This window comes from Neoarius graeffei, chromosome 23 (assembly GCF_027579695.1).
Source record: "Neoarius graeffei isolate fNeoGra1 chromosome 23, fNeoGra1.pri, whole genome shotgun sequence".
In the NCBI taxonomy this organism is placed as follows: Eukaryota; Metazoa; Chordata; class Actinopteri; order Siluriformes; family Ariidae; genus Neoarius; species Neoarius graeffei.
Genome location: NC_083591.1, coordinates 33,796,316 through 33,811,031, shown reverse-complemented (window position 1 = coordinate 33,811,031; position 14,716 = coordinate 33,796,316). Strand labels below are relative to the sequence as shown.

General features: G+C 46.2%; 1 protein-coding gene across 1 annotated transcript in view; it reads right to left on the bottom strand.

Moving 5' to 3' along the window:
* LOC132871282 (uncharacterized) overlaps window positions 1–14,716 on the bottom strand; it is a 41,294-nt gene that overhangs the window by 17,933 nt on the left and 8,645 nt on the right. The window contains exon 8 of the mRNA XM_060905402.1: window positions 5,648–5,787. Coding sequence (XP_060761385.1) covers window positions 5,648–5,787 — 140 coding nt within the window. The remainder of the gene's footprint in view (window positions 1–5,647; window positions 5,788–14,716) is intronic.

The window sequence follows — 14,716 nt, the reverse complement described above, 5'->3', positions numbered from 1 at the left end:
AACTAATATTAATCATTACCATAGTATATTTCAATATATTTCAGTGTATTTCATAGCCTTTATGAAGCCATGACCTAAGATTCAACTGAATGAATAAGCATAATCATGAACTTTAATTCTACTATTTCTGAGTGTGGTATGAGTCGATCTGACACTAAAACAGACCTTCAGACACGTCTCTGTTCAAAAATACACATTCATAAACAAAATGTTCCCAAACAATGTCCAGCCGGACCTAAGGTCATTTCAAACTAAATTTTAACACAGAATAAGCTAAGAATCACTATTTCACTAAACTTACATATACCTACATATATCCTGATTTAACCTACTGATTCATATTCTGATCATAATCTACATATAATAAATTTTGACCCAACATATATAAAGTATATAAGAACCATACTCTTAATTTAATGGGTCATGGAGAGAGATAGAGAGAGAGCCTAGAGCCTATAGCATGTTGAAGCCTTTGGATGACATGTAAATGTCATTTAATTTTTTAAATTTATTTTATTTTTTTTTAATACCAAGTTAAGACAGAATGATGTGGTGCAGTAACACTTGCACTGTTTTATAGAAGGGTTATAACATTCACTTAGCTAAAACTTTCTACGCTAAACTTTCTATTACAGCATTTTATATCATATAAAAGTCTTGAGGGGCGGCACGGTGGTGTAGTGGTTAGCGCTGTCACCTCACAGCAAGAAGGTCCGGGTTCAAGCCCCATGGCCGGCGAGGGCCTTTCTGTGTGGAGTTTGCATGTTCTCCCCGTGTCCGCGTGGGTTTCCTCCGGGTGCTCCGGTTTCCCCCACAGTCCAAAGACATGCAGGTTAGGTTAACTGGTGACTCTAAATTGACTGTAGGTGTGAATGTGAGTGTGAATGGTTGTCTGTGTCTATGTGTCAGCCCTGTGATGACCTGGCGACTTGTCCAGGGTGTACCCCGCCTTCGCCCGTAATCAGCTGGGATAGGCTCCAGCTTGCCTGTGACCCTGTAGAACAGGATAAAGCAGCTACAGATAATGAGATAAGATGAGATAAAAGTCTTGAATGAACAGAAACAATTGTCACATTCCCTCTATCTATTATGTACCCACACTTGTGTACAGACAAATGATCTGGGATGGGTTTCCTGAAAGCCTCGTAAGGCTAAGAGCATCTTTAACTGACTCTTAAAAATCATCTTGATGCTAATGTGGTTTTCCTGAACACCACCATCTTCAAAGTAGTATTTTAGTTTGCTCCTAACTTACAGTCAGTCACTCTTTCACACCAAAGAACGGCTCACTTGCACACAAATATTCAAAATGCACATGCACCTCTGAGGGACTCTTACAATCAGTGGGCAGAATATGCTGTCGGTGTTAAATTATTTTTCTTATACGTTGCAAGTACATTGAGTTAATTATTAAATAAATAGATTCAAAACATTATGAATATTTTTCAATATGTTATGGAATTACATATTGATATCATAATGTCACACTGATATTGCCACATTTTTTTCTATTATCTAATTAATGTCATAAATGAGACAACTTGCTGCACCTGTAACCTTGTTGTGGTAAATCCCTGATGTGGGTGGAGTACAGAAGCATGGCAGGCGGGAACTGAAGTTCTTACAAACTTTTATTTTTGAAGTGTAGGTCGAGCTTTTCAGCTGATTCACTCCCACACACACGCACATGCATTCTGGTTGGGAGCCTCTTTTCTCTGCTCTCCCCCTCCTTTTATGCTCCATCCTTGTAACTAACACACACATGTTAATTGACAGCAGGTGGAATGACTTAGCCACTTGCCTTCCCTGACCCCACCCTCCATTCACAGACTGCTGCTTGGCCATGCCCCCACTGCCACATACCCCCACCACCCGACTCAGGCCGGGGAGCTGTCCAGCCTGAAGCTGACTTCCCCTTCCCCCCCGATGGGACAGGAAGTCCGCCACCACCATCTGTGCCCCCAGCCTGTGGATCACCTCAAACTTAAATGGCTGGACGGCGAGATACCAATGGGTGATCCGCACATTGGTATCCTTTATGTGGTGGAGCCACTGGAGGGGTGCGTGGTCCAAACAGAGAGTGAAAGGGTGCCCCAGCAGGTAGTATCGGAGGGTGAGGACCCACCCACTTGATGCCAAGACACTCTTTTTTGATGGTGCTGTACTTGCTTTCACGCATCGAGAGTTTCTGGCTGATGTACAGCACAGGGCGCTTCTTGCCCTCCACCTTCTGTGACAAAACAGCCCCCAGCCCTCTGTCCAATGCATCAGTCTGCAAAATAAAGGGGAGAGAAAAGTCAGGGGAGTGCAAAAGTGGCCCCCCACACAGTGCAGCTTTTACCTCAGAGAAGGCCTGTTAGCACTGCTCTGTCCACTGGACTGGATCTGGAGCCCCTTTTTTAGTGAGATTGGTTAGCGGGCTGATGATGTCTGAATAATTAGGTAGAAACCTACGATAATAGCCAGCCAGTCCCAGGAACCATCTCACCTCCTTTTTGGTCTTGGGCCTTGGGCAGGCCACAATCGCTGCAGTCTAGTTAATTTGGGGACGCATCTGCCCATGACCCAAGTGGAACCCCAGATACCATATTTCCACCCGCCCAATTGCACACTTTTTTGGGTTAGCTGTGAGGCCCGCTTGCCTCAGCGACTTTAGAACAGCCCTCAGGTGTTCCAAGTGCCATGGCCAATCATAGCTGTAGATTATCATATCATCCAAATATGCAGCTGCATAGGCAGCATGAGGGCAGAGGACCCTGTCCATAAGCTGCTAGAATGTAGCGGGCACCCCAAATAACCGAAAAGAGAGCGTGACAAATTGGTGTAATCCAAACAGTGTGGAAAAGGCCGTTTTCTCTCAGGATAGAGGAATCATGGGGATCTGCCAATATCCCTTTGTTAGATCCAGTGTCAAATAAAAGCGAGCAGCACCTAACCAATCAAGCAACACATCAATGTGAGGCATTGGGTATGCGTCAAATTTAGACGCCATGTTGACCTTTTCTATAGTTCACACAGAACCTGACTGACCTGTCAGTATTGGGAACCAGGACCACTGAGCTGCTCCAGTCACTGTGGGACTCCTCGATTATGCCCATTTCGACCATGACCTTGAGTTAGTCCCGAACCACCTTTATCTTGTGTTCAGGCAAGCGATAAGGACAGCTATGCACTACCACCCCCGGGGGTGTTTTGATGTGGCATTCTATGATGTGGGTATGGCCAGGAAGGGGCAAGAACTTGTCAGAAAATTCCTTTTGCAACTTGGACACCTCTGTGAGTTGGGCCGGTGAGAGGTGGTCTCCACAAGGGACCGGAGTGGTATGAGATGTTATCTTTTTCACCTCCGGCCCCAGCTCCACCTTCTCCGGGACTACCGACGCCAATGCCACGGGGACCCCCTCATTCCAGCATTTTAAAAGGTTGAGGTGGTAGATTTGCAGTGCCCCGCCCCTATCCATTCACCTCACCTCATAGTCGACATCCCCGACTCACCATGTGACCTCGAAGGGCCCTTGCCACTTGGTAACTAATTTGGAGCTTGATGTGGGCAATAATACAAGCACTTTGTCTCCTGGCGTGAACTCTCTAAGGCGCGTGCCCCTGTCATATAGCCGGATTTGACATTCTTGTGCCTGCCGCAAATTCTCCTGAGTTAGGTGCATGAGGGTGTGGAGTTTTGTGCGCAGGTCAAGAACATACTGGATTTCGTTTTTGCTAGGCGAAGGTCCCTCCTCACAATTTTCTCATAGCACGTCCAGAATGCCACGCGGCTTACGCCCATATAATAATTCAAATGGAGAAAACCCTGTGGAGGCTTGCAGGACCTTTCATACTGCAAATAACAGGGGCTCGAGCCACTTATCCCAATTACGCGCATCTTCACTAACAAATTTCCGGATTATGTTCTTGAGTGTTTGGTTAAATCGCTCTACTTAGCCATCCATTTGTGGGTGATAGACACTGGTGCAGATAGACTTAATCCCCAATAACCCATACAGTTTGCACAGTGTGCGTGACATAAACAACGTGCCTTGGTCTGTCAGGATTTCTTTTGGAATCCTGACCCAGGAGATAAAGTGCAAGAGTGCTTCCACAATGCTGCATGCAGAGATATTGCACAGAGGCACTGCTTCTGGATATCGCATTGCATAGTCCACCAGAACTAAAATAAAGTGATACCCTCATGTTGACCAATCTAATGGCCCGACGAGATCCATCCCAATTTGCTCAAATGGGGTCTTGATTAGAGGGAGAGGGCGCAAAGGCACTTTTGGAGTGGCCGCGGGATTTACTAACTGGCATTCACGGCATGCCACACACCACTGACAGACATGCCCATGAATCCCTGGCCAATAGAACCAGGCCATTATTCGGGCTCGTATTTTATCTTGCCCTAAGTGTCCAGCCATGGAATTAAAGTGAGCTGCATGGAATAGGAGTTCCTTACAGCTCTTTGGGATTGACAATTAGGTTATTTGTTCACTAGTTTGAGTGTCTTGTGTCACTCGGTACAATCTAGCTTTAATAATAGCAAAGTAAGGGAAGGCCAGTGCCGTGCTTGGCTGAAGGGTTTGACCATTGATTACTCTCACTTGGGCAAACGTATGCTGCAGAGTCTCATCTCGCAACTGCTCTAATGGGAAATCCCCAAGGGAATCCCCAAGAGAGGGAGGAGGAGCGGGCTGCTCCTCACACTGACGCGGTGCTGACATAGACGGCTCTGTGACAGCTTCTCCAGTCAGTGCCACACCGGGATCTTCCCATGACCTACTAGTGCAGGACCCACTACGTGTTAAATATTCTATCAGCTTTTTAAACCCTGGCCAGTCAGTACCCAAAATCAACGAGTGGGTGAGACGAGGACTAACTGCCGCCTTTATGCATTTGGCCCTGGAATAGAATATGGACAGACACTAAGGTATAATTGTGAACATCCCCATGCACACACACCACTTTCACTGCTTGTGCTCTCCGCAATGCCTCACCTTGCACCAGGCGTTGGTGAATTAAGGTCTGATTACAACCGGAATCCACCAAAGCATGATATGTATCCCCTTGAACACTTACCGGTATGCGATATGTTCCGGCCCAATCGGGGGTGGTCTCTGATGCATCAGGGATCCAGATCATGGGTTCCACCTCCCTTGCAGAGCCCTGATTCTGGAGACGCTCCGGCTCCCCGTTGCGTCAGCATACTGGCCAAGTTTTTCTCTCTGCACTGGTGTTAAGGGCGTCACTCACCTGAGGAGGAAAAGACAGACACAGACGCGGGAGACGGGAGGACAGTACGGGTGTGACGGGCTGGCTGGGGGGGGTGTCTGCCCCCGCCTCCGCAGTGGGGGAATGGGGCAAGAGGAAGAGAGAAAGAGAGAGGGGGGAGAGAAGAGAAATGAGGGGAGGCACCTTCGCCTCGTCCATCTGTCATCAGAACCGCCACCAGATGGTCCTCCCCCAACTCGATGACTTGCTGGAGTGACGCCGGGCGGTGACACTGGACCCATTCTGCCATTCCTTCCAGAAGCCGAGAGATGAACTGTTCCAGTGCCACCAGGTTGATGATCCTGTCGGCATCGCAGTCTTCCGCCCTCGGCCACCGCTGGCAGGTGTCCTGGAGTTGTTGGCCAAATGCGAACGGTCAGCTGACCTCCTCCAGTGTCAGCTTCTGGAACCGCTGGTGATGTTGCTCCAGGGAGCAGCCAACCTGCTGCAAAACGTCCCTCATGAGGTCGGTGTAGTTGAGCCGGCTGTCAGCAGGGAGCTGCTGCGCTGTGAGCTGCACCTTGCCTGTCAAGAGTGGGAGGAGGTGAGCCACGCACTACTCAATTGGCCACCCCCACGTTTGGGCCACTTGCTCGAAGAGAGTAATGAAGGCTTCAGGCTCGTCATGTGGGCCCATCTTCATGAGGGTGACATGAGGGGAGTCCAGGGTGGTAATTTTGGATGCCCCTGCTGACACCAGCAGATGCCGGAACACCTGGCGATCTTCCAGCTGGGCCAGCATCAAGGCTTCAAAGCATTGTTCCTGGTCCTTCCGGAGGGCGGTCAGTGCTTGATGCTGGTTCTGCTGGGCAGCAGCGAGGGCATGGATGAGCTCCATAATTGGTGAGGACTCCATGGGGTGGTTCCCTTCCATACTCGATCCCAGGTTTTGGCACCACTGTGGTAAATCCCTGATGTGGGTGGAGTACAAAAGCACGGCAGGCGGGAACTGAAGTTCTTACAAACTTTTATTTTTGAAGTGTAGGTCGAGCTTTTCGGCTGATTCCCTCCCCCCCCACATGCATTCTGGTCGGGAGCCTCTTTTCTCTGCTCTCCCCCTCCTTTTATGCTCTGTCCCTGTAACACACACACACACACACACACACACACACACACACACACACACACATTAATTGACAGCAGGTGGAATGACTTAGCCACTTACCTTCCCTGACCCTGCCCTCCATTCACAGATTGCTGCTTGGCTATGCCCCCACTGCCACACTTGTGTATATATAAAGGAAAACATTGTCAACGTGGCATTTTGAATAACAGTGAAAATAATCATGACTGCACTCCAGCGAATCCACTCCAAAGCTCCACTTGTCTGTGCAGCAGACCTATGTAGTTTTGCCTGTTTAAGGCCCATCCACTCCTGATGGTGCCACTTCCTTCGGTCATGCAGTGGAGCTGCTCCTTCGCAGTGTTGAGCAGCTGCTGGCTGCACTGACACTCTTGGCCAGCTGTACTCTGGTTGCCTACAGTATGGGAACCAGTCAACCAAGAGGGTCCAGGGGATGAGGAGGCAGTGGGAAGGCACTTCAGTCTGGGGAGGTGATAGGATAGATACTGTACTTTCTTTATACACCAAATACAACTCAGCTGCATGCCAATATATAAGGGACATTCAGCTCTTGATTGGGTAACAATGAAATGAGCAGGCACAGGGAAAACATTTTACTGAATTGTTTAGTTTATTATTTGCTCATTCTGTTATATGAACATTTGTTCATTGAATTAAAAAAACATGCTTGGAATAAACATTTTATTGTCCAAAAATATAAAATAGTTTGCGTTATTAATTAACATTTTATATGTAATGCTTAATCACAATACAATATCTTATCTCTCATCTCATTATCTGTAGCTGCTTTATCCTGTTCTACAGGGTTGCAGGCAAGCTGGAGCCTATCCCAGCTGACTACGGGCGAAAGGTGGGGTACACCCTGGACAAGTCGCCAGGTCATCACAGGGCTGACACATAGACACAGACAACCATTCACACTCACATTCACACCTACGGTCAATTTAGAGTCACCAGTTAACCTAACCTGCATGTCTTTGGACTGTGGGGGAAACCAGAGCACCCGGAGGAAACCCACGCGGACACGGGGAGAACATGCAAACTCCACGCAGAAAGGCCCTCGCTGGCCACGGGGCTCGAACTCAGACCTTCTTGCTGTGAGGCGACAGCGCTAACCACTACACCACTGTGCCGCCACAATACAACATGTTAATATATTTTAAGCACTATATATTTCATTGTTTTTTTATTAAAAATGAATGCCATGTGATCGTCGACTGGATTTAACAACTATTAATGCCTTTAGTGAGGACACGTGCTGCAAAGAAGATCTTAGCAAAGGTGCTTTTTAGGATCCTTATGAGTGTGTTCAGGAAAGTCAGGAAAGCCACATACAGAGACACTGCTCATTGCTTAAGAGCATCTTTAAACTCACTCTTTAGACCAAAATACAACATTATTGGGAAACCCATCCTTGGATAATTAATTTAGCACATGACACATAACCACTGAATACTCCTGTAACATTAAAAGACATGGTCCTTTATATTATTCTTCATCAGCTGCTATATTTTTCTTCCTTTTTTCCATCCATCACTATTTTTTTTCTTTTGAAAAACCTCAGTACCTGAAAATATTTTAGTGTACCAGGAGCCAATGGGACAAACTTTTTAAGTACTCTTAAGCTAAGACATCTTAGACAATTATTCATGTAGGCACTACACCTTCATTAGTCACAGGTAAATAATAATAATAATATTGCAGAGGTGAATAAATCGGCAAAATTGACATCTGTAGCATGCTCTGGCTTCATCCCAAACATGGTGATGTAACTCTTTACTGGATGGTCCAGGGTTACTGATGATATGCTTATTGTCTTGGAGGTTACTTCTAAATCAAGGTTGGTTAAGGATATCATCACCCCTGTGTAAATTAGGGTTGTGCACTAGTGGCATCCTAAGAGCATGTGGGGAAAGGCACAGTTATCTGTGTGATTATTTAGAAGCTGCTGATACTTGCTATTCTCCTGCTCTTCCCTTTCCCCATTTCTTTTTTACAGCTGCTGCATTGCTAACTACTCAGCACATTTATTTCACTACAGAATTTAATATACAATGTGCTACTATAACAAGCTACTATGAAAATCTGCCAGATTGTTTTTTGTTTGTTTGTTTGTTTGTTTTAGGATGGGTTGTCCCTCAGAACTCAGTCAAGTGAAAGAATGCTGAGTGTCAATGTTTTACTTTCAATTAAATAATGTTGCCATATTTAAATGATCATTAGTTTGGGAGAAGAGCTAGCACCCTGGAATAATGAGCATTCTTACATTTTCAAACAAACCATTTGAATGCGAGTGCCAGTAAACCTGCTGAGAACACTCTGACTACAAACATGGAAACCTTGAACTACAATCCCCAAGGTTCACAGTGCCCTCTAGCTCCCAATTACTGAGTACAGCTGACACGCATTCTCCTAATCACCACTCTCCCTACTTAAGCCACTTTCCCAAATTACTCCAGTGTGTAGTATTATTCTGCTCGACCAGTTCATACCAAGCATTGTTATTTCTGACTTTCTCTTGATTTCTGAGTCTCTGCATTCCCTTTCACATTTTTGCCATTCTGTCTCCTCTCTTCTACATTGTTTGCTGATCGCCTGACCCTCGCTAGTTTACCGACCACAATTGCAGTCTCTCATTTTGGCTTTGTTGACAGTTTGCTTCCTGCCTTCATCTGCACATACATCTGTAAGTGCCTGTACTCTGACAGGATACTTCGCCACCATGGATGTAGCAGACATTCCACCAAATGGGTGCCATTTGCTTGTTGTACCACTCCTAAATTAAACTTAATTTGTTATATCTTTTCAACACTGATTATAATAATGCACATATTTAACTATTCAAAATATGTATTGGTCAACCTCAGGCTATGTTATTTACTTTTTTTTTACAAGGTTTGGAAGTCAAAGATGGCTGCATACTCTTTATATGAGTAACAGGACTGAGTTTTTAGCCTAGGATTAACTAATACTGTACATGGAATTAAGTCACATGGCATCATCGCTAATAGCATGACCACACTTAGCACATTCTAGTGATTTACCAAAAATCTGTATTTTTAAAATAAACGAATATCATCTAAGAAATAATTTAAGTAACAGGACAGTACATTGACATTGACCATATCAGTCAAAGTTAAAAAAAAATCATCAAATATACAGAAAAGTAAATGAGAGAACTAACTTTTGGTCTTCCCATGGCCTTCAGAAGACAACTGATGTAACTTCCTGTTGAGCATGTGATTTATGGAATGTTCCAAATTTGTCAGATGGGGTAATATGTTTGGGTAACAGGACTGAGTGAAAACCCAGGGACACAAATAAATGTGTATTTTAACTAAGATATTGTGGATTTCTTATGAAAAAAAATATATTTAAACCATCGATAGGATATGGAGTCACACAACAGTGCAAAAGAAATACTGTTTCTGAAGGATTTTAATCATAATATTTCATAGTTAAGTATAGAGTGCGGGGACAGGTAACACATGCTATTTTTCAGTGTTTTAGGTAGTTTTTATTAATCCTTACAATTATGCATCTTAAATTTGAAATCAGATCAATGTGCAGGACATTCTGCGTAATAAGGAAATGCATTTTAAAGTGCAGTTTTATGTGCATTTGTACATATAATTTTCTAGGGACGGAAATGGCACTGATTCGGTGCTTAACACCCAGGGACGCCTTCTGGGAGAACATCAGCAGATGCTAGCATACCTCCACACATGTATGGCACAACTAGGCTCTGTGATGTAGCAGGCCCTCCTAGTGTGTCCCGAGTCTCCTCCAAGCCCTGCACTGCAACTTCCTGCTCAGGAAAGATTTGCTGGAGACACTAACACATGTAAGGTTTTCCCACTTCAATGTTCCATGTATTTCGCTACTATGCCTAACCTGTCTGAAGAGTGTAAAATTGTGAAGTTCACTTCTTTCCTCACTGGTAAAGCACTCTGATGGGCCAGTGCCATTTGGAACCAAGGAGGTGAGCAGACAAAATCATATGAGTAATTCCTCACTCAGTTTAAGAGAATATTTGACCATGAACAAGAGGGAATTGAAGTGGGTGAGAGCTTACTCACCATTTCACAAGGCTCCTGTAGCATGGCTGAGTATGCTCTTGACTTCAGGACACTGGCTGAAGCCAGTGGATGGAATGTTCCTGTTTTAAAAGCAGTTTTTTGCCAAGGCCTGCATCCCGAGATTCTGAGCAAGCTCACCTGCAGAGATGAACAGTTCACTCTGGACTCTCTCATTGACCTAGCCATTTGCTTGGATCATCTGTTGACTCACCATCCATCCGTTCAGGAGAGTGATAAGCCAGTTCAAACCTCAGAGGGCAGTTCACCCATGGAGGTATCATGCACCCGGTTAACATGCTCTGAACGTCTTAGGAGGAATAGGGAGGGCTTGTGCTTTTACTGTGGGAGTGCTGAACACCAGCTCAACCAGTGTTCCATTCGTCCATCTCGTGCAGCTCCCACAGAAGATCCAGTGCGTCATGCTTAAGAACCACCACTACATCAAGGCTGAGAAGTGTGAGTTCCACCAGAAATGTATCTCCTTCTTAGGATATGTCATCAGTGCTGAAAGAGTTAGCATGGACTCATATAAAGTCACAGCGGCCACATCTTGGCCCACACCCACACCATAACGGACCTTCAACATTTCTGGGCTTTTGCAAACTTCTATCGCCATTTCATTAGGTGTTTCAGCACAATTGCCGCTCCCTTGACTGCTCTGCTTAAGAAAGGACCTAAATGGCTCCAGTGGAACCCCACAGCTGAAGAGGCTTTTCACCATCAGAAACAAGCCTTCACCTCTGCCTCAGTGTTACAGCACCCTGACCAGTCTAAGCCCTTCATCCTTGAGGTAGATGCATCTGATACCAGAATAGGGGCCATTCTGTCACAACATTTCGGGGAGAAGCAGAAAACCTATCCTGTAGCCTTCTTTTCCAGAAAGCTATCATCTGCAGAAAGAAATTATGATGTGGGTAAGAGAGAGCTGCTCATCATTAAGCTAGCGCTTAAAGAGTGGTGACACTGGTAAGAGGGAGCCATGCACCCCTTCATCATTCTCACGGATCACAAGAACCTTGAGAGGAAAGCGAAAAGGCTAAACCCTCACCAGGCTAGGTGGGCACTCTTTTTCATGTTTCGACTTCACCATATAATTCCATCCAGGTTCCAAGAACACCAAGGCCAATGCCTTCTCATGTGTCTTTGTTCCGCCTCATCAGAACTCACCCACTCATCAGTCACCCACTTGATTCTTCCACAACAATGCTTCTTACAGTCAATCACCTGGGACCTCGATAAAGAGGTAAGGGATTCACAACCTCAGACTCTACCCAGCAATCTTCCACCAGGGCTACTATATGCTTCAAAATGCCTTAGAAGCAAACTCATAACCTGGGCTCATGCATCTCCATCCACTGGACACCCTGGCAGTCGGTATACTCATCAGTTGTTGAGAAACAAGTATTAGTGGGAGAACATGCTCACGAAAATCAACCATTTCATCACCTCATGCTCTGTCTGTGCCCAAGGGAAAGTTCCAAGAACCCTGCCAGCAGGCAAGCTCTGTCCCCTCCCTGTACCTCAGAGACCCTGGTCCCACATTGCCATCAATTTCATCACCAAACTCCCTCCTTCTCAAGGCAATACTGCCATAATGGTAACAATTGACTGCTTCTCCAAAGCCCTTAAACTCATCCTGTTACCTAGCATCCCCACAGCATCACAAACGGCTGAACTACTGTTTCAGCAAGTCTTCAGATATTATGGCATCCCTGAGGTGTTAGGGGTTCGCTGGTGTGATAATCCAGCAAACCCCCCTAGGCCACCAGGGGGATGACTCAAGTGCAGAGGCGTGAGGCGGAAGTAGAAAAGTATCAAAAAGTTTATTTACAAAATGTACAATCCACGGCAAAAAACAAAAGTAATCCAAAAGCTCAGAAGATAAAGGGAAAATAAAAAATATCCAAAGTTCAAAGTCCAAAAATAAGAAAAGGCAAAAATGCAAACGCTCAGAAGATCTCAAAAATGGTAAAAACAAAAATCAAAAAGGTCCAAAAAGAAAGCAAATTACAAAAACCACAAAGACACAGGCAAGGACCATGGAACAGAGGGAACTAGCACTAACAGGCATAGCATAGGAAAAAGAATCCATGACAAGGGAACAAACAGAGGGGTATTTATACACACACTAATTAAGGAACAGGGTGGGGCAGGAAACAGGCAATGAAGACAAACACAAAAACACAGTGGCGGCCTCTAGAGGCCAAAACAAACATGACAAGATGGAAATAACAGCGGCCTCTAGAGGCCAAAACAGTCCCAGTCCTAACATGAGGACATTGTCAGTGACTGGGGCTCTCAGTTAATCTCACACTTTTGGACATGCTTCATGGACAGACTGGGGGTGTCAGTGAGTCTCACGTCAAGGTATCACCCCCAGTCCAATGGCCAAGTGGAAAGAACTAATCAAGAAATCAGTTGTTTCTTAAGGATATTCTGCTTGCATAATCAGGGGGACTGGACATGCTTCCTCCCATGGGCTGAATATGCACAGAATTCTCTTAGACACTCTGCAACTCAGTTGACACCATTTCAGTGTGTAGAAATAGTTTAAGGTGGGTGGAGCACAGAAGTACAGCAGGCCAGAACTGAGTTCTCACAAACTCTTTTATTGCATTTTTCAGAGTCTTATATTTCGCTCGCCCACACACACACACACACACACATGCGCACACAAACACAAGTGTCCAGGTTGGGGGAGAGCTCCCTTCCCCTGCTCTCCCTCTCCTCTTATAGGGTATGGTCACTGGGGAAGACACACAAACACAGATTAATTCCCATCAGGTGCAGTGATTTCTGCCACTTACCTTCCCTGACTCCGCCCTCCATTCACAGACCGACGCTTGACTACACCCCCGCTGCCACATACCCCCACTGCCCGACTCAGGCTGGGGAGCTGTCTGGCCTGTAGCCAACTTCCCCCCCCCCCCTTGATGGGAGAGGAAATCCGCTACGACCATCTGCACCCCCGGCCTGTGGACCACCTCGAACTTAAACAGCTGGAGTGCCAGATACCAATGAGTGATCCATGCGTTGGCATCCTTCATGCGATGGAGCCACTGCAGAGGTGCTTGGTCCAAACAGAGGGTGAAAGGGCACCCCAGCAGGTAGTAGCAGAGGGTGAGGACCACCCACTTGATGGTGAGGCATTCCTTTTCTATTGTGCTGTACCTGCCTTCGCACAACGACAGCTTCCGGCTGATGTACAGCACTGGACAGTCCTCCCCCTCCACCTCCTGGGACAGAACAGCCCCCAGCCCTCTGTCTGATGCATCTGTCTGCAAAACAAAGGGGAGAGAAAAGTCAGGGGAGTGTAACAGTGGCTCCCCACACAGTGCAGCCTTTACCTCAGAGAAAGCCCGCTGGCATTGCTCTGTCCACTGGAGCAGATCTGGTGCCCCCTTTTTAGTGAGATCAGTCAGCGGGCTGGTGACATCCGAATAATTAGGTATAAACCTACAATAGTAGCCAGCCAGCCCCAGGAACTGTCTCGCCCCCTTTTTGGCCTTGGGCCTCGGGCAGGCCACAATCCCTGCTGTCTTATTGATTTGGGGATGCACCTGCCCATTGCCCAAGTGGAAGCCCAGATACCGTACTTCCACCCACCCAATTGCACACTTCTTTGGGTTGGCTGTAAGACCCGCTTGTCTCAGCGACCTAAGGACAGCCCTTAAATGTTCTAAGTGCCATGGCCAGTCATTACTATAAATAATAATATCATCCAAGTATGTGGCTGCATAGGTGGCATGGGAGTGGAGGACCCTATCCATAAGCCGATGGAAAATAGTGGGTGCCCCAAACAGCCCAAACAGAAGCGTGACGAACTGGTGTCAGCCAAATGGTGTGGAAAAGGCTGTTTTCTCTTGGGATAGCAGAGTCAAGGGGATCTGCCAATATCCCTTTGTCAAATCCAGTGTCGAATAAAAATGAGCCATGCCTAGTTGATCGAGCAACTCGTCAATACAGGGCATTGGGTACACATCAAATTTAGACACTGTGTTGATTTTTCTATAGTCCACACAGAGCTGGACTGACCCATCGGCCTTGACCACCGGGCTGCTCCAGTCACTGTGGGACTCATCGACGATGCCCATTTCAAGCATGGCCTTGAGTTCTTCCAGCACCACCTTTTTTTGTGTTCAGGCAGTCTGTAAGGGCGGCTGTGTACTACTACCCCCGGGGGTGTCTCAATGTGGTGTTCTATGAGGTGGGTGCAGCCAGGCAGGGGCAAGAACATGTCAGAAAATTCTGTCTGCAACTGGGTGACCTCCATGAGTTGGGCCGGGAAGAG